Below are 25,707 nucleotides of genomic sequence, written 5' to 3' on the forward strand. Positions count from 1 at the left end.
CTTGTTTTATTTGGTAATGCAGCTTTAGTTTACTCTGGATGTACCGTGCCCTACAGCTGTGCCGTGGATTTGTAATTCGAGACAGTTTTGTGCCCGGCCGCGTTAGTGCTGCTCTCGTGCTAGCACTTAGGTAAAAAGCGCCGTCGCTGGCATCAGTGATGTAAGGGAAACACGGCGCCGAAGCCGTGAAGGGTGGACTATCGAGCAATGGAAGAAAGGCATTTGGTCGGATGGGTCTTGTTTCCAATTTATGACCGAGTTAACGTCCTAAGAGTGAATGAGAAATGGCGGAGTTTCGCTAATGGTTTGGTCAGCAATGTCGTGGTACGTGATTGCATTACTTGCGTTACTGCCAAGGTTTGTACTATCGTTTTGTCTGGTCAGGTCCTTCCCACGGTACACAGTTTGTTCCTCAATGGTGATGCTGCGTTCCAAGACGATAGGGCTTCTGTACATATATCTCGAGCCATCCAGGATGTGTTTTGCGAGCACGAGGATAAACTGGCACACCATAGTCAGCAGATCTCAATATTACTGAGCCTTTGTGGTCTACTTTGGAGAGAAGGGTGCGTGATCGCTGCCCACCTCCACCATCGTTGCCTGAAGCTGCCGCTATCTTGCAGGAAGAATGGTATAAGAGTCCCATGAAAACCATACAGGACCTGTGTTTATCGATTATGAGCCGACTGTAATCTGTTTTGAATGCCAACTGTTTTCCTAGGCATGATATTCTGTTGTGTTTTTGGCGTACCCATATTTTTGTCCAATCCTGTATTTCCAGGAGACCAGTCGTTCTACCCCTTTAACATGCTGACACTGAGCCCTTTGAAGGCACGAGACTCAATGCGTTTGCTTAGGCGTACGACTGCTGTATGGTCACAAAATCTTACTTTTTCGTGTTCACCGTATCTCTGCATATATGGTTCTCTGAGGTGTTCTATACATTCACCTAATTTGTGTTCATTCGGGGTAGTAAAATCACATACAAAACTATAACAGAAAATGATATGACACAATTTCAGTGATTTTAGTGGTATCATACAGATATGATTTTATGTATATAGACTGAAGCGGCGAGTGAAACTTTGTACTAAGGCTGGGAATCGAAATCGAGAATTTCAGGTAGTCTTGAGCGCCAGTGAGAATTTGGATCTTGCAGTTGTGCGAAGCGCTGTGCAAAGGTGGCTTAGTGGCCAGCGCACCTGCCTAGTAAACAAGAGACCTGGGTTCGGTTCCTGGCCTTGGTACAAATTTTCACCCGCCGCTTCAGTCTACATACATAAAATAGCTTATGTATACAGGGTGTTACAAAAAGGTACGGCCAAACTTTCAGGAAACATTCCTCACACACAAATAAAGAAAATATGTTATGTGGACATGTGTCCGGAAACGCTTAATTTCCATGTTAGAGCTCATTTTAGTTTCGTCAGTATGTACTGTAAATTTTCACAATCAACATGTGTGGGCTGACGAGAATCCGCACGCAATTGTGCAATCACGTCATCAACACAGATTTTCTGTGAACGTTTGGGCAGGCATTGTTGGTGATGTCTTGATTGGGCCCCATGTTCTTCCACCTACGCTCAATGGAGCACGTTATCATCATTTCATACGGGATACTCTACCTGTGCTGCTAGAACATGTGCTTTTACAAGTACGACACAACATGTGGTTCATGCACGATGGAGCTCCTGCACATTTCAGTCGAATTGTTCGTACGCTTCTCAACAACAGATTCGGTGACCGAAGGGTTGGTAGAGGCGAACCAATTCCATGGCCTCCACGCTCTCCTGACCTCAACCCTCTTGATTTTCATTTATGGGGGCATTTGAAAGCTCTTGTCTACACAACCCCGGTACCAAATGTACAGACTCTTCGTGCTCGTATTGTGGACGGCTGTGATACAATACACCATTCTCCAGGGCTGCATCAGCCCATCAGGGATTCCATATGACGGAGGGTGGATGCATGTATCCTCGCTAACGGAGGACATTTTGAACATTTCCTGTAACAACGTGTTTGAAGTCACGCTGGTACGTTCTGTTGCTGTGTGTTTCCATTCCATGATTAATGTGATTTGTAGAGAAGTAATAAAATGAGCTGTAACATGGAAAGTAAGCGTTTCCGGACACATGTCCACATAACATATTTTCTTTCTTTGTGTGTGAGGAATGTTTCCTGAAAGTTTGGCCTTACCTTTTTGTAACACCCTGTATATGCGTCAGAAGTTTGCGAAAGAAAAAAGGCAGGAAATTTTTGACTGCTATCCATAGAAACGAAGAACTGAAAGCTGGAGTCTCAAGGTTAGATAGCAATGAAGGGATCAGAAAAATCTTGGAAATGGGAGGGAACTAATTGGAAGCTATTGAGAGGAAGTGTTTTTTATGGTGTGATCATTTATAACGAATGGATAATGACAGATTTCCGACGAAGCTGTCGAGATGGATTGCAGAGGAAAAAAGAAACAAGATCGACAGCTTACCATTTCGAAGGCGTGGACTGTTAAGTCCGCATTATTCGGAGGTTCAACAAACATTGCTGGTTAGGCAGATATAATACGATTGGCTCGTATGCTCAGCAGGTGTTACTTACTAGCATATTTTGCTTCTTGGTCCACCAGAAAGGGACACGTTTGCTTTAAGTATTCAAGTGAGTCTTTGTCGGTCAAGTTCTGTGCTGTTATGTTGGTATAGCAGTTGAACTTGTTGCCTGCACCGTCATCGTAACATTCACCGTACCATACGCAGTGACCGTCACTCTCTTCTTGCTGAAAACAGAAATGTAGTTTAGTTCTAAAGCAACTGGAGACGTATTGAGGAATTTTATTAGAGAAACGGAAAAGCAAATGATGAAAAGAGAGCAATCAATGTGGAATCAGTAAGTTCCTATTTTCAAAATTAGCACCACGAACGGAAAATATCTGAAAACTATACAAATATACAGCATTTCTTGGTGTCATATAACGTATATAACAGTTACTGTGGTAGAACAACACATCTATAGTAAAAATGTGAAAATAAGGCAACCAGTCATAATTTCGCTGAATGAACTATTATTTAGGCTTAACTATTTTCGGAATAAGGTAATCAGCCCCGCGGATCGATATGGTGCGCGTACTGCTTACATTAGTAAGGAATTATTGATGGTCTCGTATTATTTCAAATGGTTCAAATGGCTCTGAGCACTATGGCACTTAACTTCTGAGGTCATCAGTCCCCTAGAACTTAGAACTACTTAAACCTAACTAACCTAAGGACATCACACACATCCATGCCCGAGGTAGGATTCGAACCTGCGACCGTAGCGGTCCCGCGGTTCCAGACTGTAGCGCCTAGAACCGCTCGGCCACACCGGCCGGCTCGTATTAGTGAGTGGCTGTCTTTAGACGTGGTATTCCCTAAAGCTGTGACGAGTTCAGTTAAAACTGATGACCTCAGTGGCAGTGGACTAGCAGATTACTACAAACGTACTCTTGTGCATTAAGGGTAGGCAAAGTACGCAGGACTGCAGCACAGTCTCACGGAAAATGTCATGCATTAATGTTTTGAGAATCGGAGGGAATGAGTTTAGTCCTGCTTGGAAGGTGATTACCAGCAAAGGAATATATTTGATGTGTTCATGAATTTGCAACATTAGGCTACTTCGAATGTATCGTATACCACACACGATAATTTTCGGCGGAGTGCAAAATGCTAATTGTCGTAATTAGCACTCTCACTGGCACTCAGTTGTTTGATTTCATGTAACTTGACACTGTGCAAGGACGCAGTTCACGCCGAAAAAACACCGCGTCCTGCTATGTGGTTTCTTAGTAAAGTCTTGTTTCTCTTGTACAGAGGTAGTATGCTATACTTTTAAGAAGAAAAGGGCTTGCTCTGCATGAGAAACGAGTGTGTAATTGGCACAAACTTGTAGTCTCAAACTGCACTTCGCTCCAAAGAAGTGACTACATAATCTTCGTCTGCTTACTCTTCACTAGAATTATGTGTTCGCAAATTTATAGAATCCGATGGTGAATGACCGAGAATGCTACGGCAGTCGGTCGACTGTCGCGTGGTCTCCGGTGCCAAATCAGGGTTCAAACTTACAAACTGCAGAGGGACATCTTTCACGTTTTTTACCTTGATGAATTATTGGTTTATAATTTTGTATTTGGGACAAAAAAGTAACAATAGAAACATATTACGCTATCTACGTCTACACTCCACAAGCAACTTCACGGTCTATGGAGGAGGGTGCACCTGGTACCACTACCTTTTTCCATTTTCTTTTCGTATGACTTCAGTTTTCTCTGATCGTCGTGTTCACTTCGCGAGACATGGTGGGAGGGGCTTTTGCTCCGAGGTGTACCCAGATTCAATCTTAAGATAAAGAATATTGCTTTCTGTTTATGCAGCGCGAGGAACTCTGATACGATAGAATACTGTACATGTCAAGAGCATCTTTATAGGTGCTTGTAACAAGGCAGTATTATGAAAGATAGTAGAGTAATAACAGAGATGTAAAATCACTCATGGGAGAAAACTAGCGGAAAACTTGAATGACATGTCACAATACTGCATCTGTTTACTTCGTCCAGCCATTGGCATATACACTGCCGGCAAAAAATTAGTACACCCTTTTAGATTTTTTTAGTGCACTTAAGATTATTTGTTGCAGCAGCGCTTGTGGAGTACATTAAATTATTACGACATTTACAGATCAAGAGCGCAAGCGGTTCTGAGATACCAAGTATCGACCCGCGCTGTAACTCCCATATTAGTACGTGGTGTAGCCTGTGTAGGCAGTAATGCAGGGTCTGACTCTGACATCCAGTCGATCATATAGATAGAGAATACTGTCCTTGGGTACTTTGTGCCAAAACTGCTCGATCTGTTCTCATAGTTCTGTAAGAGATGTTGGCTGACGGGTCACGCGAGTCACTTCTCGTCCCATCGTATCCTACACGTGCTCGGTTGGAGATGAGTCCGGAGATCGTGCTGGCCAGTGGAGTTGTTGCACGTCTTGCAGAGCAAGTTGAGTTTCACGGGCAGTGTGTGGGCGAGCTTTATCTTGTTGGAACAACACATCTCCTTCCTGTTGCAAGAACGACGAAAGAACGGGTCTAACAACAGTCTGCACGTACCGAGTGCTGGTTAGCGTGCCCTCCAGTAACACCAAAGGTTGAACGAGAGTTGTAACTCATCAAACCTCAGACCGTAAGGTTCTGGATGGGACCAGTGTGCCTTGGCCGAATGCGCTCTACGAGACAATGCTCACCAGCTCTGCGTAATACGCGCAAACAACCATCACTTGCGTGCAGGCAGAATCTACTGTCGTCGCTGAACGCCACAGCGCGCGATTCCATCTTCCAAGTGATCTTGTGACGGCTCCAGTCGAGCCGTCCACGTCGACGCTGTGATGTGAGCGGGAGACGCGCTCGAAGTGTGCCTGTCTGTTGTCCCACCGCTCACAAGCCCTCTTATCTGTGCTATGGAAGCAGCAGTCCCGGCGGGCGTCTGTGCCGTATGGACGTCCAGAATGAGAATGTTCGCATGACCACTGAAATCAGCATCGTTGCACAACTGACGCAGTACGTCCAGCTTGTGAGGAAATTCTCTGAAAGGACCACCCTGCCATTCGGAAGGCCACAGTTTGACCTTAAACTCGCTCAGTTGGAAGCACGAGTGCATCTCTGTGGCATAGTTGCTGCTTGCTTCACATGTTTGCACCACATTGAGCCTTCTGGCTATGAGCATTCCCTATCAAAGGGTAGACACAGATGGCACTCCGGTAGATATGCCACTATGCTATCAGTTGGCGGAAGACGTTGAAACCATTACCAGCACATATACTATCTCCGAGGTGGCATATGCGACAACTGAATCAAAATTAACGTCGTCTTTCCGTGTACTCATTTTTTTTTCCGGCCGTGTGTGATGGGCTGTCACAATTTAATGTATCCTCCATGTTCTGTCGAGCGAGACGCCACTTTCTGTTTCTGGAACCATTGCTAATTTGACTACAGATAGTTTTCATTCTGCAGTGGAGTGTGCGCTGCTTTAAAACTTTTCGAAACTGATTTATTATCCACCTTGATTGCATTAATTTTTCAAAATGACCGTTTCCACATGAAAGCTTCTCAGATCTGTAGGCAAAAATAAAATAATACTCTACGAAATACAAATGTTATTATGCCATGCCATCATCAAACATCAAAAGCACGGAAACGTACCTGACTGTGTCGGCTATAAGAGTAATCCGTCCAACTATTAGTAAAATTTACATGCTACTTCACGTAATAAAACAGTGGTTTGGTAGACTCCACGTTATTAATAAATATAGCCCATAAAGTTACTGTCAGCCAGTGGCGACTAGTACACTTGTAACATTCGAATAAAACATTCAGAGGGGTCCAAAAAAGATTATCCACTGTTTAAAAGTCCATAACTTGCAAACTAATTGACGGAGTCGTCTCATCTTTGGTAGTCTAATACTTTGTAGTTTCAGCAATCGCCACAAAAGCATTGTATTGCTTTGTCAGATGACAGTCGCCAGATAGCCAGTGTTTTGTTCTTAGTTGCACCTAGTTACTCGAGTAAACATGGCTGGCGCAAGCCTTACATTCGATGAAAGGAAATCAGTTTTGAAGTGGTATTTTAAGTACGAAAACATTAATGAGGTTCAACGGCAATGGCGAAATGAGTATCAAACAGAGCCACCGACACGTTTAACGATTCGTCGCATTCGAGACAAATTTGCCGTGAATTTGCCAGGAGTAAATGTGTGGTGTGGGTTGTTTTACCGGGGCTTGATTGGGCCATTCTTCTTTGACGGCACAGTTACCGGTGAGATGTACCTTCAGAAGCTTCAGACATCCATTTTTCCTGCCATCCGAGTCTCGTATGGAGACGGAGGAGTTTACTTTCAACAAGATGGTGCCCCAGCCCACTACCAAAATCGTGTTAGGGCGTATCTCGACGAAAATGTATCAGGAAGATGGATAGGCCGTAGAGGTGCTGTGGAGTATCCACCACGTTCCCCAGACCTAACTCATCTGGGCTTTTACCTGTGGGGAACACTAAAGGACATCGTTTATCGACAAAAGCCACGCACATTGGATGAACTTCGAGAATCCATTATACATTCATGTGCAAATATCTAACTGAACATGTTGCAGTTAGTAGTTCTTCCTGCAGTTCGGCGGCATCGTTTGTGTGTGGATGTTAATGGTGACCATTTCGAACACCTACAGTGATATCTTTAAGTTGGACTTTAACCTAGACTTCCACCAAAAATGAGACAACTCCGTCAATTAGTTTGCAATTTATGGACTTTTAAACAGTGGATACATTTTTTGACCCCTCTGTATACACCAACACTGAATTAATATTAATTTTTGTTCGTTTTTTGAGAATACTGTTCTTAGAGGTACTTAATTGAAATCTGTGGTTTGTCAAGGTGACAGAAATTATAAAAAACATCATAAGACACACTTTAATTCAAAAGTCGGAGGCGCCCATGTCCATGGCGTTGCTGCAGGCCTGTCTTCATCGTTGCTCGATTCTTCACGTGATCGCTGTGTTGTGTTGTGACGCGAGCGACCATCGTCTGCTGATCGCAACCGTGGGCAGAGCGATGCGCAGGAGGGCCTCTTACCAGGGCCAGGCGCAGCACACTTGGTTCAGATGTTACACAGTACACGTTCTCCCACCTATCGCCGTTAGTCATCTATATGCAACAGTCACCACTTTAGGAAGTCGACATAAATGTTGAAGAAGTCATTATGGTTGAATTTATTCTTCTGTTTCGGACTAGGGTTTGGATCTTGCTTTTGTGAGTGTAAATTTAAAGTTCCTCCGAGACGTTAAGGAATTATTCTTTTCCAGCTCTCTGTGGGATGTCCAAATTTTGCTCAGTGTTCGTGACTGAGTTGCCACATACGATGCCCAAACCTTTGTTTTGTTCTGTGAGTATGTGTGGCTCCTAAATCTAGTTTTCTTTCTCCTCCCGTTTGTCCCATGCACTGTTTACAAGGGTCATTGTTTTTTTAATTTTTTTAAAAATTTTCACTATGGGACTTAACATCTGAGATCATCAGTCCCCTAGACTTAGAACTACTTGAACCTAACTAACCTAAGGACATCACACACATCCATGCCCGAGGCAGGATTCGAACCTGCTGCCGCAGCAGCAGCGCTGTTCCGGACTGAAGCACCTAGAACCGCTCGGCCACAGCGGCTGGCGGTCATTGTTTTTAATTCTGTACACACCTGAGTCCTGAAATTTATTCCTGCTATTACAGATTTTATGGCAGAGCCTAAATGTTAACACGTTATTTGTACGGAAACCTATTTTAACATGTACTTTACGAAAATATTTCCCAGTGTGGTTGACTGTCTTTCCATGGCAAGTAAAAACCACGTATTTTTTGTTTTTGTTATTCTTAGCTGCAATATGACGTCTACTTATTTATTTTAATTGTTTCTTCTTTATCTTACTATACATTTTTACCAAGTCCTTGTTTCTGTATTCATTCGCCACAGCCACTTGCTTCAAATCACTCAATTCTTTTTATTCTTCCTTCCTGGCTTAGCGGCAACCTTGATTACCTGTTCAGCATTGCATTAAAATAATCGCACTTGTATCCTGGAGGGTGGTATGAGCCCTCATTAACAAAGGTATGTGTCCTGAATAGTTCGCAGCTCGTGGTCGTGCGGTAGCGTTCTCGCTTCCCACGCCCGGGTTCCCGGGTTCGGTTCCTGGCGGGGTCAGGGATTTTCTCTGCCTCGTGATGACTGGGTGTTGTGTGATGTCCTTAGGTTAGTTAGGTTTAAGTAGTTCTAAGTTCCAGGGGACTGATGACCGTAGATGTTAAGTCCCATAGTGCTCAGAGCCACTTGAACCATTTTTTTTCGTCCTGAATAATCTAAATTCGTGTTTTGCGCATTTATTTATTAGTTGAAACTCCAATGGTTTATGTAGTTGTCTTCCTCACAGCCCATAGCGAACTTAATCCTTTGGTGCTGAGATCAGATTTTATTTGTTCCTTTTTCAATGTCATTTTTGTCTTCTTTGTATAATACTATCGAATCATTTACGTATTTCAAAGAATTTGTTTTCCAAGTAATTTATGAAAATACCCGACAAGGTTCCATGTAAATCATTGCCCATTGCCACCCATCTTTCTGTTGATAAATTTTGTCAGTCAGTGTAAAATGATTGAAGAATAACGCCAGTTGCCACGTTTCCACTGAGTGCTTGTAGGTACTTCCTGTTCTCACGATCAGACCGTAGTTCACTTGCTATTGACTACCTTGCTTTAGATACCATGTAGGTTTATTCTTAATTCATTTTTGCGAAATCACATGCTACGTTCAATTCCAAGATAGTCTCATTTGTTGGGTTACAGTGAACTGTGGGATTCGAGTTGTATTGCAGCCCTTTGTTTGAAAGATTCTGCGTATCTGTCAATTCTATCTTAAATTCAGAACTCTTTCATAAAGTTTATGCACTTTTCTTATATCACTTCCTTTAGAACTTTAGAATTTAGAGCTAAATTAAAAAGTTTCTTTTAATGTTTGTTTATAATTATTTCTTGCTTCTTCTTTATTCTGTTTTCAGTCTCTCTCAATAGAAACTTGAGCTGTGGTAGTGATCAAAAGTTGCCTTCCACCAAATGCAAATTAAGTGTCCCTATTCAATTGATCTTCCATTAGATATGCTTCTGTAATCTGAGTTTTTATCTAGTGTATTTCACTTTTCCGTTTTACTACTTGCACTACGTTTGACATGTTCCAAATTTTTATCTTTACGTATTTGTGAGTAATCCTTGGGGGCTAAACAACTTTTGTTAAATTTCACTTTTATATTTTCTTTCATTATCTTCTGCCTAGTACGTAAGAACTTGCTAACGTCTCCAAGGACATTGTCAATTGTTGCATTTTTTTAAAAACTTTCTGACAGTTTTAAACTGTGTTCCGGGCAGGGACTCGATCGGTGAACAATTGCCTTTGGGGGGCAATTATTTTACAGGCTAAGATGTCTCAGCACTTCTCACAACCCACCCTCACAGCTTTACTTTTGACAGCAATTCTCTCTCTCTCCTGCCTTCCAGGCGTTAAAGAAGTTAAAAAAATACATATTTGTCTATTTTACAGTTGCACATTTTTTTCAATATGACCAGTTTCGATTCCCCTGGATCATCTTCAGATCTACGTAGTTACGTAAGTAGCCCGTCGTGTCTGAATTGGAGCTGCACATCAAAATACTGTTTATTTCCGATATATGCACCAAATGCCAGGAGACATTTATCTCTTTATGGTGAGCAGAGAGACAGTTTGGAGGATAATTAAATTTTATGGGAAGCCTCTTCTTGTTCCGCTTAATGTAAGTAGGCGTAGGGTAGAATAAGTAGTACTTCTCGTAACTTGTCTCGGAGTACACCACTGTAAAATGAACCAATGATTTTGATACCATCAGCAAGAAAAATAAAGATAATAACACATTTCTTTCTCTCTCTTTCTGTTTCTTTCTTTGTTTCCTTACTCATACAAGTACACACACACACACACACACACACACACTCAGACGGACAGACATGAACAGTGGAACGAAATAAAGCTTCTGAGTTCTCTTACCGCAATGGTTGTTCCTGCCCAGAGAAGCAAAACTAGTCCTATCCACTGCCAGGCGGAGTTCATGATGCTGCTGTAACAGAAGAAATATTTAGATGTCAATGACTGTTTCCTCCTTCAGAGTGTCTAAAAAAGATGTTAACTAGCTATTTGCACCAGGAAGTGTAAAATTACTGAAAAAGTAGACACCTACTGAGCTGGATTAAAAAAATTAACCAAGTGCGAAAAATAACGCCATTTTTAGTCGCTTCTGTTAGATCCTCAGCTTAGACGAACCCCTAATTTTTGGCTTGTGTTCGAGATGTCTCAACGCCGTCTAATCTCGGTGAAGTGGGAATCTTTTGTCATGCAACATCTCTTTTTCAGAACACGTCTCTCTAGACTGCGCCTTGCCACGGTTTGCGCGGTTTCCCCCGACGGCGGTTCGAGTTCTACCTCGGGCATGAGTGTGTGTATTGTCCTTAGCGTAAGTTAGTTTAAGTAATGTGTAAGCCTAGGGACCGATAACCTCAGCAGTTTGGTCCCACAGGAACTTACCACAAATTTCCAAATTTTTCTAGATTGCGAGCATGGAAGTTTTATGTGCTGCGAGAAGAGAACGGTGTGTACCTTCAACTACATGTTGTGTGTTGTTCGGGAAAACTATATGAAAGCTAGCTCTTGATATTTCCAAGCTCTTCAAGTAACCTTTCATGCAATACTAATAAAGCAGCAGCGTGTGTCTTCTCCTTTGGGCTGAGGATGACACGGCGACAGTGGGTACTATTGAGCCTTCCGAGGCCTGATTGGACGGAGTGTGTCTTTTGTTCGTATGGGCTGCCGTTTAACTTACAGAATATTAAACTTTCAATACGACAGAGAGTACAGCATGATGGGAAGATCACACGTAAAACTGAACGCTGTAAGCTAATGGTTCCCAACCTCGGGGTATTTACCTCCTGAGGGGTAAAATGAGATTTTCTAAGGGCCAAAAAGTAAATGGATGTCACTGTGTTTCTATCATGAAACTAAATTACTTTTAAAACATTATTTACTATAACCACAATTTTGTAAGAATTTAATACTGATTTTATAATTTACCGGTCATTACTTTTCCCTCAGTTACTAGCATTAACACAAGACACCATGCGATGGATGTCACAGGCACCTCACATAGACCACCAATTATAAACGTACTTTGTACCTTGAGCCGTACATCTATGACAGTAAGACATACGTAACGAACGCTAAATATCTCATGAAAATGTCTTCTGCAAGTTGTAGATCGTTCCGGCAATAGACCAGAAATTGGTTCGTTACTTACTTTGAAACAGATATATAAGCTAATTGGCAGCACAACAAATTAGTGCTGTCACATAATTATTATCATTGTTGTTGTTATTAGAGTGGTCGGAAAGAAAGCGTTGAAGTCTTTCAATGTCTGCCACTTCAGACGTAAGGAGACGAGCAGTCAAATAACTTACAAATAATAACTATAGTGCACACATTTTAACCAGGTGGATTTTAAACGGAGGTGCATGGGGTGGGCGAGACAAATGTCGCCAGGGAGAGCAGCAGTGCGGAGAAAGCACGTTTTGTATGAAGTGTCTTCCCTCACTATGGGTATTTAGCGTTCGTGTCTCAGATGTAGGTAGCACTCGCTATTCACCGGGAATTGCTTCATCATTTATTATAGCGCGTGTCCACAAGCACCCCCCCCCCCCCCCCCCCAACACACACACACACACAAACTAAATATCATTCATCCTTCAACATTTTAAAAACAATGGTTTTCAAAGAAAATTCTTTTTCATTTTAAAGTTTAGTTAGGCTCAGATTTAACGATGGTGGTGAGAGCGGTTGAGGGGGGAGTGGTGTCAGGGGGAAGGGGGTACAAAGCACTATATGACTGCTCTCAGAGGTAGTGGTATAAGAAAGCTTGGGAACCACTGTTGTAAGCTTTTAATTGAGCGATGTTAAGAATTTGTAAAGCATTTACTGTGTTTCAACTAAAACTGCGTACAAAAACTTTTTAGGTGAAAAACGGCCCGAAAGAATGTATGTTTTGATTCTGTTTTATCAATTAACGTCCTGCAAAGTAATATTCTAGGACAGTTCTAGAAACAGACGTAGAAATTTGATTGTACAAACTGGTGCAATAAGGACTGTATGTGAGTACTGTCTAAGCAGGCACGTGCTTCCCTATGGGATTTGTCATCAACAATCACTCCCGACTTGACAGTGACCGCAGCAATCGTACATGTAAACAAGGAATACAAATCTGATTTGATGGAACGATAAGTACAATAGAATGACAGTAACCACCAAGCTATGGAACTGTGGAAAAACGTACATCCAGTGTCGCTCTTACATCGCTTTCAGTTCGACTACGTCACTGGTGTTCCATTTCCATCGTTGTTGTCTGCTGCTAATGCAACAATCATTATAACTCCATCAGCGTCAAATTAACGAATCGATGTTATTTTGTCTACGTCTTGTAATACCAAGTCCCCCATTTTCATGTCGAAACCGATATTGGTGCGCTGCAAGAAAGATGATCGGAAACCTCCGTATGAACTTGAATGTCCTTAATTTTACCGTCAAGGCCTTTACCCGAGATGTATGTAAGAGATGGTAATATGGTGCTTCACTCTTCTTATAACACACGCTCTTAAATCTGTAAATCTCCACTCACTAATGGAATTGGCTGTGCATTCCGGTAAAGTCCTCGCGCTTGGTTGTCCTCACCAACCCAAGACGAAACGTGCCGCTCTTCCTGGAACTCGTGTGTGGCATTAACCCTATCTGCTAAGGGTTCCAGACAGGAGAATACTAATTAACAGCCGGTCGAACGAAGTTTTCTTAAGCTAGCTCGTTCGTGGATGAAACACATTTCCTTGCAGTTCTTTCAATGAAACTCATTTTGGAATCTTATTTTCTTACAGCTAGCTTTATGCTGCCATTCCACGTTTGTTCGCTATGGACGAATACTTAATACCTCCGACTCAAACAGAGGGTTGTTACAAGTTTACCGTGTGTGTCTGCCTGTGGCATCGTAGCTTCCAGACGAAACGTCCGATTTTGATGCAGATTTTTTTTATTTGAAAGCTAGTTGAATCAGGATGGTTCTTAGCTATGTTTCGTGAAATTATGTCCAGCTGTTTAAATTTCATCAGCTAAATTAAGTAAAAATGTTTTCCGCCAACGCACTTTCTTGATATACGGTTCGAAAACGTAAGAGCTACGTGAATTTACGCACTACATGATTGTAGAGTACAAAATATGCAAATAAATGTCTACGATAACATATGTTTATCTTCTACGGTTGACAGACAATGCTGATTTTTGTCTTTTGAAATCGCCCGTTTCAGCACCTACTCAGCAGAAAATGAATGATTGTTACTCAACTGTAAAAGCTCAACATATGCTCTCACAGGCTTTGCTATATATTTTTTTTTTGAGGTTTACAATTCAGTACTAAATCAAATGATTTTGCCCCAATAGTTTAGGCAGCCTATTTCAAGAGAGCGCAATGGCATTCCACGTTTTTTCTTTTTATTTTGGCCTTGGGTTACAAGGACCATACAGCCAACAATGGTTGTAAAGTGCCAGAGAAACATATTTGCAGAAAAGCAAAGTAGAACAAAATTACGAAGTTGGCATACAAACACTCTGTGAAAGTAAAATAACAACGCAATTAGACAAACACCAGACCGCCAGTGGATGTGATAACAAGAAGCTCACTTTCTTCCGACTTGATTTAATATTATTACCACTGCTCATTGCCTTTGTTACGTAATTAGATAAATACAGGTATTAAAACATAGTCATTCAATATATATGTGAATGAAAAAAGAAATACGTAAATCACTTAAGTGAACAATGTATTAAAGAAAAGAAAAACATCGGAATAATTATTTCAGTTTGAAACTCAAAATGCGATTTTGCATTGCCAAAATCTTGCAACTATAATAAGATTTATAAAAATGCATCTACTGTCAGAACATGCAGATTTCGGTGAGACCAGATATCTCGTCGCAGTTTCGTGTTTCGTTCTGGAAAGTATATGTGTGAATGTGGGGATAGAGTGACGGTCCTACCGTGTGTACTAGTAAAATACAAAGCTTAAAATGCATGACATAAAACTTAAATTAAAAATTTGAAAAAAAAACGTACACAAAAAATGCTAAAAAGTAAAAAAATATATCTATTGCCCCTTTAATTTTAATAGAAGTAATAATTTTTCGGTCGAAGCGTCGTCGCGTCGGGGGACCCCTTTCTACAACAGCACGCTTTCATTATTTCCTCTATAAGCCTCTGCCGTTTGGCGTCATCTCTTCCAGTCCTGCGCGTCCCGCCTTCACACCTCAAAATAGCTAGTGAAGGTACAGTTGCTAAAAACCATTCAAAAGCCAAGATCGCACAAAATATTTTTTACTCAAGAGAACCGGTTTCAATAGTCTTAGCTGTCATCTTCAGGTCTTAAATATTTTTTCATTTTAGGCTGACCTCATGCACAAAATGTCAAGTGGACAAAACTCAGCACATTACAAACGTTGAAATATTTTATCGATGACAAACTCAGCACATTATATACATTGAAACATTTTAGCGATAACAAACATGTATAATGTGCTGAGTGTTATCCACTTGACATCTTGTGCATGAGGTAGGCGTAATATGAATATGTTTTACTACAAAAAGATGCTTAAGACCTGAAGATGACAGCTAAGACTGTTGAAACCGGTTGTCTTGAATAAAAAATATTTTGTGTGATCTTGGCTTTTGAATGGTTTTTAGCAATGAAAACGGATTGCCTTTTCTCGTAATGAGAAAATTTAATCAGGGGTTATAATTTCATATTATACTAAATATGAAAACCAATTCGTCTTTAATCAGCATAACATTGTTAAAGACTAGAGCTACATATTTATTTTATGTCATATTTTTACATCATGACGTACTATCTAAGTCTTCATTAAACCGCGAGCGAAAGTCGCTTGGTCGTGGGGGCGTGACCAAGTGCGGCGACCCGGAAGAGCGTCCATGTGAGGGCAGGCGTCGTTGGAGATTGTGTCCATATTGCAAATTTTTCGGAATAAAATAATGAAAACTAAGGCTCAACGATTACATACTGTTGATTTGATTCTTACCTATGTTGCCTAGGTAGTTTACTTGTACTTAAATTTCATACTTTACCAATTTTAGATATACTCTGCTTTCATTTTACTTGTTCAGTGGTCTCCCGACGTGACAACACTTGGATCAGAATATTACTACTTATATTAAACTTACAGGCGATATATGTATATGTTTTTTAATTTTTAATTAAATTTTTTTTTACATTTTTCAACTAATTTAGCGCCAGTAGTGTTATCGAACAACAGTGTCTCTTTCCAGCTACTTGTCCACAATGTGCTACATTTATATACGTTGAAGGCAACCTGTCGGTCACTGCACGATACGTCGATCCTCTGCGGCTGTTGCTACGTCTCGCTATTGTTTCCTGGCGTCGCGACGCAGCTATTTGCGGCTCCATCAGAGAACAATCTCAAGGAGTTTCCGATATTACCTAACACACCATTTATGTGTATCGTGTACAATAACCACTCCATATCACTGACGTAAGGTACACACCTGTTTACTATTACATCCGCGTTATTCCACCCATTAAGAACGTTGTGCTGTATCCTTCTACCAGGATGTCCTGGGTTGTCACACACCTGATCTGATATTCTCTAAGCTCGTTTACTGTCTGCTAGCTGACGGTGTAGATATACATCTAACACAGATCAGTCCTATCACTGTTTAACAACATTGTTCTGATGTGGTTGCGCATTGTCTCAGCAGAGATTCAAACCTCTCTATTTATTTTTCGTGTATTTAGTAAGGAAAGTTTCTCTTTCATTGCTGAATGTTTGTGTTTTATTTCATGAAATACGCTTCGCTTGGTTTCGTAGCTTAAAAGATACAGAATATAACTATTATACTGACAGTATAACGCATTCATATCATATCTATGATATGTACAGTTAAGCAGCCGTAAATAGATGTATGTAAACTTCTTTCATCCAAATATTAAATTTACTGATACGAATTTGCTCTAATCTACTTTATTAATTGAGCTGTACTTTGTTGCAGCAGAATTTGTATTAAAAGTCCTTTAGGAGTAAGACATTGATTTAATACATGTTAGTAATAGAAAGACAGAGATATAAATACTACGGAATATATTATAAAATATCAGGATAGTGGAAATTCAGTTATGATTGCTCAATAACGTAAGGAGATTTCATCTTGTGCTTCCGGGTGCTCGGCCGAATCCTTGTTTCTATTTAATTCACATTTAAAATATTTTATCAAGACCGCTGATATTCTCCAAGAGAAACGTTCTCAATAATTACGAATGCACAATATTCCAACGACTGGTCCACTCGTCTTCTTCAGGTATTGTGTGTCTGGGGTTGAAGTCCAGGCACCGAACACACACAACAGTATTGCTTACAGCACCTGAAGAAGACGACACCTCGGGGTGTTCGAAATATTGTGCATAAAATGAAAAAAAAAGCCAAACGACCGGAAGCATACGATCGATACACCATACCGAGAACACCAGAGAAATCGAGGCGGTTTCATATCACTACAGCAATTCTTGATAGCCCTACAGGAAGTGAACTGATTCTTTAACTTTGAAAAAAAGGAAGGAATATGTGACAACTGAACATATCCGAATCACCTTGGTTTTGCTGGCGACATTATACTCTTCACCTTGAAGCAAAACAAGCGCTGTACCGTGTGTGAGATACAGAGGCGCGCGAATGTGTCGGGACTTAACCCTGTTCATCGCTAGTAGCGCCACGTCACCTTAAACGCGTCTGCGCGTAGCGCACCACAATTAAGGATAAAATTAAAAGTTAAAATTTACGTTTAAAACTTTATTAACAAATAGTTTATTGTAATAACGTTTCAAATATCAAGTCTTCATGTACTTAAACTTGGTAGTTTCCGTAAAAATGACGTTTTAAGAAAAAAATAAGTGACGCTAAATAATAAAGCTACAAAGCCAGAATTTGGTCAGTAGGTGTCTATGGAGCTCATAAATAAGTGGTGCAAGTTTCAAAGCTAAAGAACGACGTAAAAATTTGTTTTATGCCTCAATTCACCCTCAAAATCATAACTAAGAGACCACTTATCAGCTACCGCATAGTTTTTGAGTGATTTAATAAAAAACAGATTTGTAACTAAAATATACCCAATTGTAGAAAATTAAGTACCTGTAATTTTAATAGTAGAGTATTTTGGTTACAGTAGATGATAAAACCAGCTAAATAATAGAGCTATACCAAATTTTAGAGTTGTAGTATTAATAACAGCTAATACAAGTTCTAGTAAAGTCATGGCTCAGAGGTAACGAACAGCGCTAGTTCCTCTATAAAAATTCAAGAAGGCAAAGTTTCTATTCAAGCGAGCTGAAACTTTTTCTGTGCTTTCAAACAACTTATCTAAATACATGAAAAATTAAAAAGGTTCTAAATTCATTCATAACTATGTTACTAAAGATTATGTGTCCGAAAAAGCGGTCGTTCTGAGGCTGCTGCGTGTGTGTAGGCAGTAGACAACAGATGTTCCCTCGGCCGTCCGCTGCGGCAGCTATAAATATACAGCCCGAGAAGCAGGAGGAGGTCCTCTTCGCACTCAGCCACCGTAAGATCCACGACTGTTAAACGTCGGATCGCGCTCTGCCTCCGATGACATCAGAGTCGGACTGTGACAAATCGCGTATTAGCGGTAAAAACGGATAATGAACTCGCGAGGACTGTGCACCGTCCTGGATCGCTTAGAATTCGCCAAAGTAACTGTCAGTTTGCCATCCGTGGTAATTACAAATGCGTTGGCAAGTGGTGAATTTTATTTCCACTTTAGTCGCGAGCATTTATTTTGAACATTTATTTGAGTACTATTAGTCAGGGCGAAAGCCAAGTTGGTAGGAAAGTACTGTAGAGGTCGACTCTGAACTGCTGGTTGTACTGTTAGAATAGAAATATTCACTGTCAATTGAACCTAGTAACTTTCAAAGTGTTCTACGTGAGAGACTTTACTCAATATATGTATGAACTAGAACTTTATACTTTCATTTAAAATCGTAGTCCAGATCCCACTAAGTAGAAGGAGAATATAAACATTTCTTTCAGTGGGCTGGACTAGAATGTGGCCGCGCAGACTGGAAACTAAGGTCAGTCTGTTCACCATCGCTTTCTGGACGACCACAAAATTAGTTTCGAGGCCCGCGTGAGAAATACGTCGAACTACATACAACAACAATACAACCAACTCTTTTTTGCAACAAACCCTCCGCGCCACAACCTCTATGGCAGTAACAAAAATCAAACAACGAATGAAATTACATGCGAAAGAGTGCCGTTCACTTCCCAGCGAAAATTCTGCAGTCGAATCAACCTTTCTCCATGTGGACACTCTGCAAAAATTCAAGCGCACCATCAAGTCTAAACGCCCGGGAATGTTGACGAATGGCATCATTCTGTTGCAAGATAGTGACTGTTCACATGTTGCCGAGGTTGTATCAACTATGCTGCCAGGTTTTGCTAGGAAGCCCTTAAACATCTTTCATAGAGTTCAGATCTCTCCACAGACGCAGAGGAGCGACTGAAAGAGTTGAAAGCAAACAAGTTGCCAGGTCCGGATAGAACCCTAGTTAGGTCCTGCGGTATTGGCCCCTCTCATGTGATATCATACAAACCACGGATGGAAGACAACAGGCAGATTCCATATTCCTAGATTTCCGGAAAGCGTTTGACACGGTGCCCCACTGTAGACTGCTGACGAAGGTTCGTGAATATGTATTAGGTTCCCAGACTTGTGAATGGCTCGAAGACTTTTTGAGCAGCAGAATCCAGTACGCGGCCCTCGACGGTAAGTGTTCATCAGAGACAAGTGTGTCGTCAGGAGTGTCCCAGAGAGGGGCGATAGGGCCGTTCTTATTCTCTATATACATAAATGATCTGGCACACAGGGTGAACAGCAATTCACTGCTGTTTGCTGATGACGCTGTGGTGTACGGGAACGTTTCGTCCTTGAGTGACTGTAGGGAGATACAAGATGACTTAGAGTTTCTGTAATTATTGGAAATAATTTAAAAACGCTTGCTTGGTTGCTTAGAAAGAGTCGCTGGTTTTCTCTGAATTTGTTTATTAATTGTCATGATGCATTCCGGATTAGTAAACAAATCCCGAGAAAACCATCGACTATTTTTAAACAACCACACAGATTTTTAGGTAACTGTATTCGTAACGGCTGCATTCCTCTACAAAAACTTTCCGTCTGATTTAGAATACAGAATTTCTAGTTGTGTGATGAGTGGCGCTCCTTGCTCTTAATGTAGAAAAATGTAAGTTAATGTGGACGAGTAGGAAAAACAATCACGTAACGCTCGGATGCAGCATTAGTAATAGGTGACCCCTAGGTGGTGGTGCAGTGGTTATCACACTGCACTCGCATTCGGTAGGACAACGGTTTGAACCCGCGTCCGGCCATACAGAATTAGGTCTTCGGTGATTTCCCTAAATCGCTCCAGTAAAATGCCGTGACGGTTCCTTTGAAAAGGCACGGCGGATTTACTTCCCCATTACTGACACCGTCAGAGCTTTTGCTCCGTCTTTAATGACCTCGATGTTGACGGGACATTAAACTCAATCTTCATTTTTTCGACACAGTGACACCGATTAAATGTCGACGCGTAACGTTGCAGAGCGATATGAAATGGAATGATCACATCAGGATGGTAGCCGAGAAGCTGAATACTCGACTCTTTTTATTGGGAGAATTTTAGGAAAGTGTGTCATCTATAAAGGAGACGGCGTACACAACGCAAGTACGACCCATTCCGGAGTGCTACTCTGTTGTTTGGCATCCTCAACTAGTCAGATTGAATAAAGGCGTCGAAGCAATGAAGAACGTGCCGATACATTTGTTATTAGTAGGTTCGATCAGCACAGAAGTATTAGGAATGCTTTGTGAACAATGGGAATTCCTGGAAGGAAGACGACGCTATTTTTGCGAGAAATTTTACGGCATTTGAGGCCGGCTGCAGATTGATTCTGCTGCCGGAAACGTACATTTCGCGTAGGGACGAAGAAGATTAGACGGGAGGAATTAGCGCTTGTGCGGTGAGTCATAGACAGTCGTTTTTCCGTCGTTGGCTGTGACCACTATGGGACTTAACATCTGAGGTCATCAGTCCCCTAGAACTTAGAACTACTTAAACCTAACTAACCTAAGGACATCACACACATCCATGCCCGAAGCGGGATTCGAACCTGCGACCGTAGCGGTCGCGCGGTTCCAGACTGAAGCGCCTAGAACCGCTCGGCCACTCCGGCCGGCTCCGTCGTTCTTTTTACGAGTGGAACAGGAAAGGAAATAATTAGTAGTGCACGCAGTACACCGTACGGTGGCCTGCGGAATATGAAAGTAGATATAGATTAGATTTACATATTTGTGGAGCCCTGAGGAGCACATTCGTGGCCGTTGTTTTGCATCTGATGAAGAGCTAGACATCTGGGTATAATCATGGTCCCGCACGCAAGTGCATTGACTGTCTCATCTCAGTGAGATAAATGTATTAACAATTATGGCGATTACTTTTGAAATAAACAGTTTACTTACTTTTTTTCCATCTGTCTCGTTTTCATTTGACTGCCCCTTTTATTAGTGTCTAGGTTTGCAGCCTACCGCAGACTATCATAAGCGTTGACTACGGTAGTTCCCCCGCGTTACCTGTAGGTTAGTTGTGTTGCATATCTATCGGGCGATACCACATGACAATCGCTTTCTTTACGTATGCGATCAGTGGCTTTCTTGATATTGTTAAGAACCGGAAGCGATGAACTGTCTGGAAACTGAGTGAGGGTCGGATAACCACCGGACCATTTTTGTTCACATAGCTATCCTCCTGTCTGTTACTTAAAAGTGAACTGTATTTATAGCAAAACTGAAACTGTCAATGTTTAATTGCGGTTTTATTCGATAATTGTTGATTTGTAACGTGAAACAGTAGGATGGTGTAGTAAAAATAAAGAAATCAATACAGATTTACAACATAGCGCTAGAAAACGCAATTACCACGACAAAACGATAAAATAAAAGAAAAACGCAAAACAAAGATATATCAAACATTGCTTCAATACTTCGTCGAACCTACATAAAACAAGTTTCAGTTATTCATATCCAATTTTCGTATTTCCGGAATGAGGTTTTCAGTCTGCAGCGGAGTTTGCTGATACGAAACTTCATGGCAGATTAAAACTGTATTCCGCACCGAGACTCGAACTCGGGACCTTTGCCTTTTGCGGGTAAGTGGTCTACTATCTGAGCTGTCCAAGCACGACTCAGGACCTGTCCTCACAGCTTCAATTCTACCAGTACCTCGTCTCCTACCTTCCAAACCTCAGAGAAGCTCTTCTGGGAAACCTTGCAGAAATAGCACTCCTGAAGAAAGGATACTGCAGAAGAGCTTCTTCTCTACCGAACAGCAGTTTTGGTAGAGCGCAAATCTTAGTCTCTCATTTCTGAACGTAATCCCATCATCATCGCCTGATTTAATTCGGCTACGTTCCATAGCGCCTTTTCTTTACTGCTGGTAATGTTCGTCATATAACCTCTTTTCAACACACTATAAATTCCATTTATCTGCTCTTTCAATACCTTTGTCGATATCGAGAGAATTAAAATGTCTTCGGCAAACATCAAAGGGTTTACTTCTACTCTCGAACTTTAATTCCGTCTCCATACTTTTCATTTGCTTCCTTTACCGAATGCTGAATGTACAGACTGACAAATATCAGGGATAGGCTATAATCCTGTCTGATTCCATTCTCAAACACTGCTTCCCCTTCATGTTCTTCGACTCTGATAATTTCATTCTGGTTGTAGATAAGCTTTCGCACTATGTATTTCGCGCATTCTGCATTCTGAATTTCAAGGCGTATATTCCAGTCAAAATCTTCAAACGCCTTCTCTAAATCAACGACTTCTGGAGAAAGACCCGTGAAGAACATGGAGTTCATGGGCATTTACCTGAAGATGTTTACCACATTTTACCCTGACTGAAAAAAATCGGTTATGTACAGTGAGGTGATATCAAGCAGTAATCATTCGGTAACATATAGTGACGTATTTTATCCCTAAAAAACAGTCACAGAAAATAGTGCCGTGCCTCATTGTTGTTATCAAAAGGAAAAGCTGCCACCAACGTGAAGATGGGTTTTAACACCACAGTGCCTTATAAGGCATGTACATGCCTGGCGGAGGGTACCCTGCCACTACAAATAATTTCCTGTTCCACTCGCAAATAGATCGAGAGAAAAACGACTATCTATAAGCCTCCATAGGAGCCATAATTTCTCGTATCTCATCTTCGTGGTCCTTATGCGGAAGAAGAAAAATTCTTTAGTCAGCTTCAAATGCCGGTTCTCTAAATTTTCTCAGTAGGGTTTCTCGAAAAGAATGCCGTCTTCCTTTCAGGGATTCTCGTTTGAGTTCCCGAAACACCTCCGTAACAATTGCGTGTTGTTCTAACCTACCTGTAACAAATCTAGAATCCTGCCTCTGAATCGCTTCGATGTCTTCCTTTAATTCGACCTGGAGCAGATCCTCGACATCCGAGCAGTACTCAAGATAGGTAGCACTAGCGTCCTATATGCGGTCTCCTTTGCAGATGAACCACACTTCCCTAAAATTCTCCCAACAAACCGACGACAATTCACCTTCCCTATGACAATCATGACATGCTCGTTGCATTTCAAATCGCTTTGCAACGTTACGCCCAGATATTTAAAACACGTGAATGTGTGAAGCAGGACGCTACTAATGCTGTATCGGAACTAAACGGCTCTGTTTTTCCTGCTCACCAACATTGACTTAATTTTTTCTATAGCCAGAGCTACCAATTAGAAATCTGTATAATAATGAAATAATAAGCAACCAGCTGCAAATAGGAAATTTAATTTCTTGACCGGTTTCGGGCACGTAGTACCCTTCATCAGAAACTCATGTCTATAGCATAATCTTCTGAAGAAGGGCACTAAGTGCCCGAACCCGGTCAAGAATTTAAATTTCTTATATGCAACTTGTTGCATATTATTTCATTATATGTGACTACAGCTGCTGAAGTTGAACAAAATACTATCGAAATTTTAAACATTTTTATTGGCAGCGATCCAGCAATCGTACGTTATTTAATTACACCATGTTTATATAGCCACCACGGTTTTGTGCAAGCGAGGTGGCTGTACATACATCGTGTAACAAAATACTATTTAAATTTTGTCTAAGTCATCTTATCTCTTCCTACAGTCACTCAACGTCGACACCTTCCCGTACATCACAGCATCATCAGCAAACAATCGCAGATTACTGTCCACCCTGCCAGCTAAATAATTTATTAAGGTATATGGAGAACTGCGGTCCTATCACATTTCCCTGGGCCACTCCTGACGGTAGTGTTGTCTTTGATGAAGACTCGGCGTCGAGGACAACATACTGGGTTCTGCTACTTAACAAGTCTTCGAGCCACTCACATATCTGAGAATCTACCCCACATGTTAGTAATTTCGTTAAGTCTGAAGTGGGGTACCATCTCAAATGCTTTTCAGAGATCTGAAAATATTGAATTTTCCAGTTGATATTCATCTACAGTTCACAGTATATCATGTAAGAAAAAGGTAAGCTGAGTTTGCACGAGCGTGATTCCTAAAACCATACCGATTCGTGGACATAAGCTTTTCGGTTTCAAGGAAATTTATTAAATTCCAACGGAGAATATGTTCAACAATTCTGCTGCAAACCGATGTTAAGTATATTGAAGTGTAATTTTGCGGGTCCGTTCTTTTTACCCTTCTTATATGCAGGAGTCACCTGTGCTTTTTCCCATTCGCTTGGGACTTTGCACTGGGTGAGAGGTTCACCATAAATGTATGCTAAGTAGGGGGCCAATGCCGTGGAGCAGTTTTCGTAAAACCGAATTGGGATTACATGCGGACCTGGCAACTTTGTTGTTTCCAATTCTTTCAGTTGTTTCTCTACACGCAGGGATGGTTATTACTACGTTGTCCGTATGGGAGTCTGTTCGATGGCCGAAGGACAGTATGTTTGTACGATTCTCCTGGGTGAAAGATTTCTTAAAAGCGAAATTTAAAGCTTTCATTTTGGTATATTCAGCCTCCACACCAGTCTGGGCAACGTGTGTCTGAATGGAAGACTTAGACCCGCTTAGTGATTGTACACATAACAGAATATTCTGAGTTTCGCGGCCAAATATTTTGCTAAGGTATGACAGTGGTTCATAGAGCTTTTCACAGACGCCGCGCGGAGTGGCCGCGCGGTTTGAGGCGTCATGTCACGGACTGCGCGACCCCTCCTGCCGGAGATTCGAGTCCTCCCTCGGGCGTGGGTGTGTGTGTTATTCTTAGCATAAGTTAGTTTAAGTTTGTTTAAGTAATGTGTAAGTCTACGGACCGATGACCTCAGCGGTTTAGTCCCTTAGGAATGCACACAAATCTGAACATTTTTTGTCACAGACGCACGAATCTCTACTAAACTTTGCCTGTCATCATTCGGGCGTTCTCTTCTGATCCGAGATTGCAACAGCCTTTGGTTCCTCATTATTTTCCGAAATTCCTTGTTAGACCATTGTGGGTCTTTTCTATCCTTAATCCAGCTATTAGGCACATAGTTCTCCACACCACGATTTACAATCTGTTTAAACTTTGCCTGTGATTGGTCTACGACCACCACACTGGAACTAAGCAGTGTCAGTTCACTGTCCAAGTAAGATGCTAAGAACCGCTTATCTGCTCTTTCTAACAAAAACATTCTCCTAGCCTTCTTGACTAATTTATTAGTTTTCGTAACCGCAGTTGATAAAATGACATCGTGATCACTAGATCCCGTTTCTATACTGAAACCATCAATAAGCTCCATCTGTTAGTAGCTACGAATTCTAAGGTATTTCCATTGCGTGTGGACTGTCGAACTATGTGCATTGTTCTATTTGAGGTGGTATACCCTTGCCTTCCTCCGTCATTTCGCTTTAGGG

At 41.3% G+C, this 25,707-nt stretch overlaps 1 protein-coding gene across 2 annotated transcripts in view; it reads right to left on the reverse strand.

The window, feature by feature from the left end:
* The window catches only part of LOC126236509 (NPC intracellular cholesterol transporter 1 homolog 1b-like), a 169,575-nt gene that overhangs the window by 138,103 nt on the left and 5,765 nt on the right, over positions 1-25,707 (reverse strand). Inside the window, exons 2-3 of one of the 2 annotated variants that reach the window (XM_049945870.1) lie at positions 10,620-10,689; positions 2,593-2,767 (exon numbers count right to left, since the gene is read on the reverse strand). In XM_049945870.1, the coding sequence (XP_049801827.1) occupies positions 2,593-2,767; positions 10,620-10,682 (238 nt within the window). In that variant the 5' untranslated portion in view covers positions 10,683-10,689. The remainder of the gene's footprint in view (positions 1-2,592; positions 2,768-10,619; positions 10,690-25,707) is intronic. The other variant, XM_049945871.1, reaches the window with a different exon arrangement.

Source organism: Schistocerca nitens, chromosome 2 (assembly GCF_023898315.1).
Source record: "Schistocerca nitens isolate TAMUIC-IGC-003100 chromosome 2, iqSchNite1.1, whole genome shotgun sequence".
In the NCBI taxonomy this organism is placed as follows: Eukaryota; Metazoa; Arthropoda; class Insecta; order Orthoptera; family Acrididae; genus Schistocerca; species Schistocerca nitens.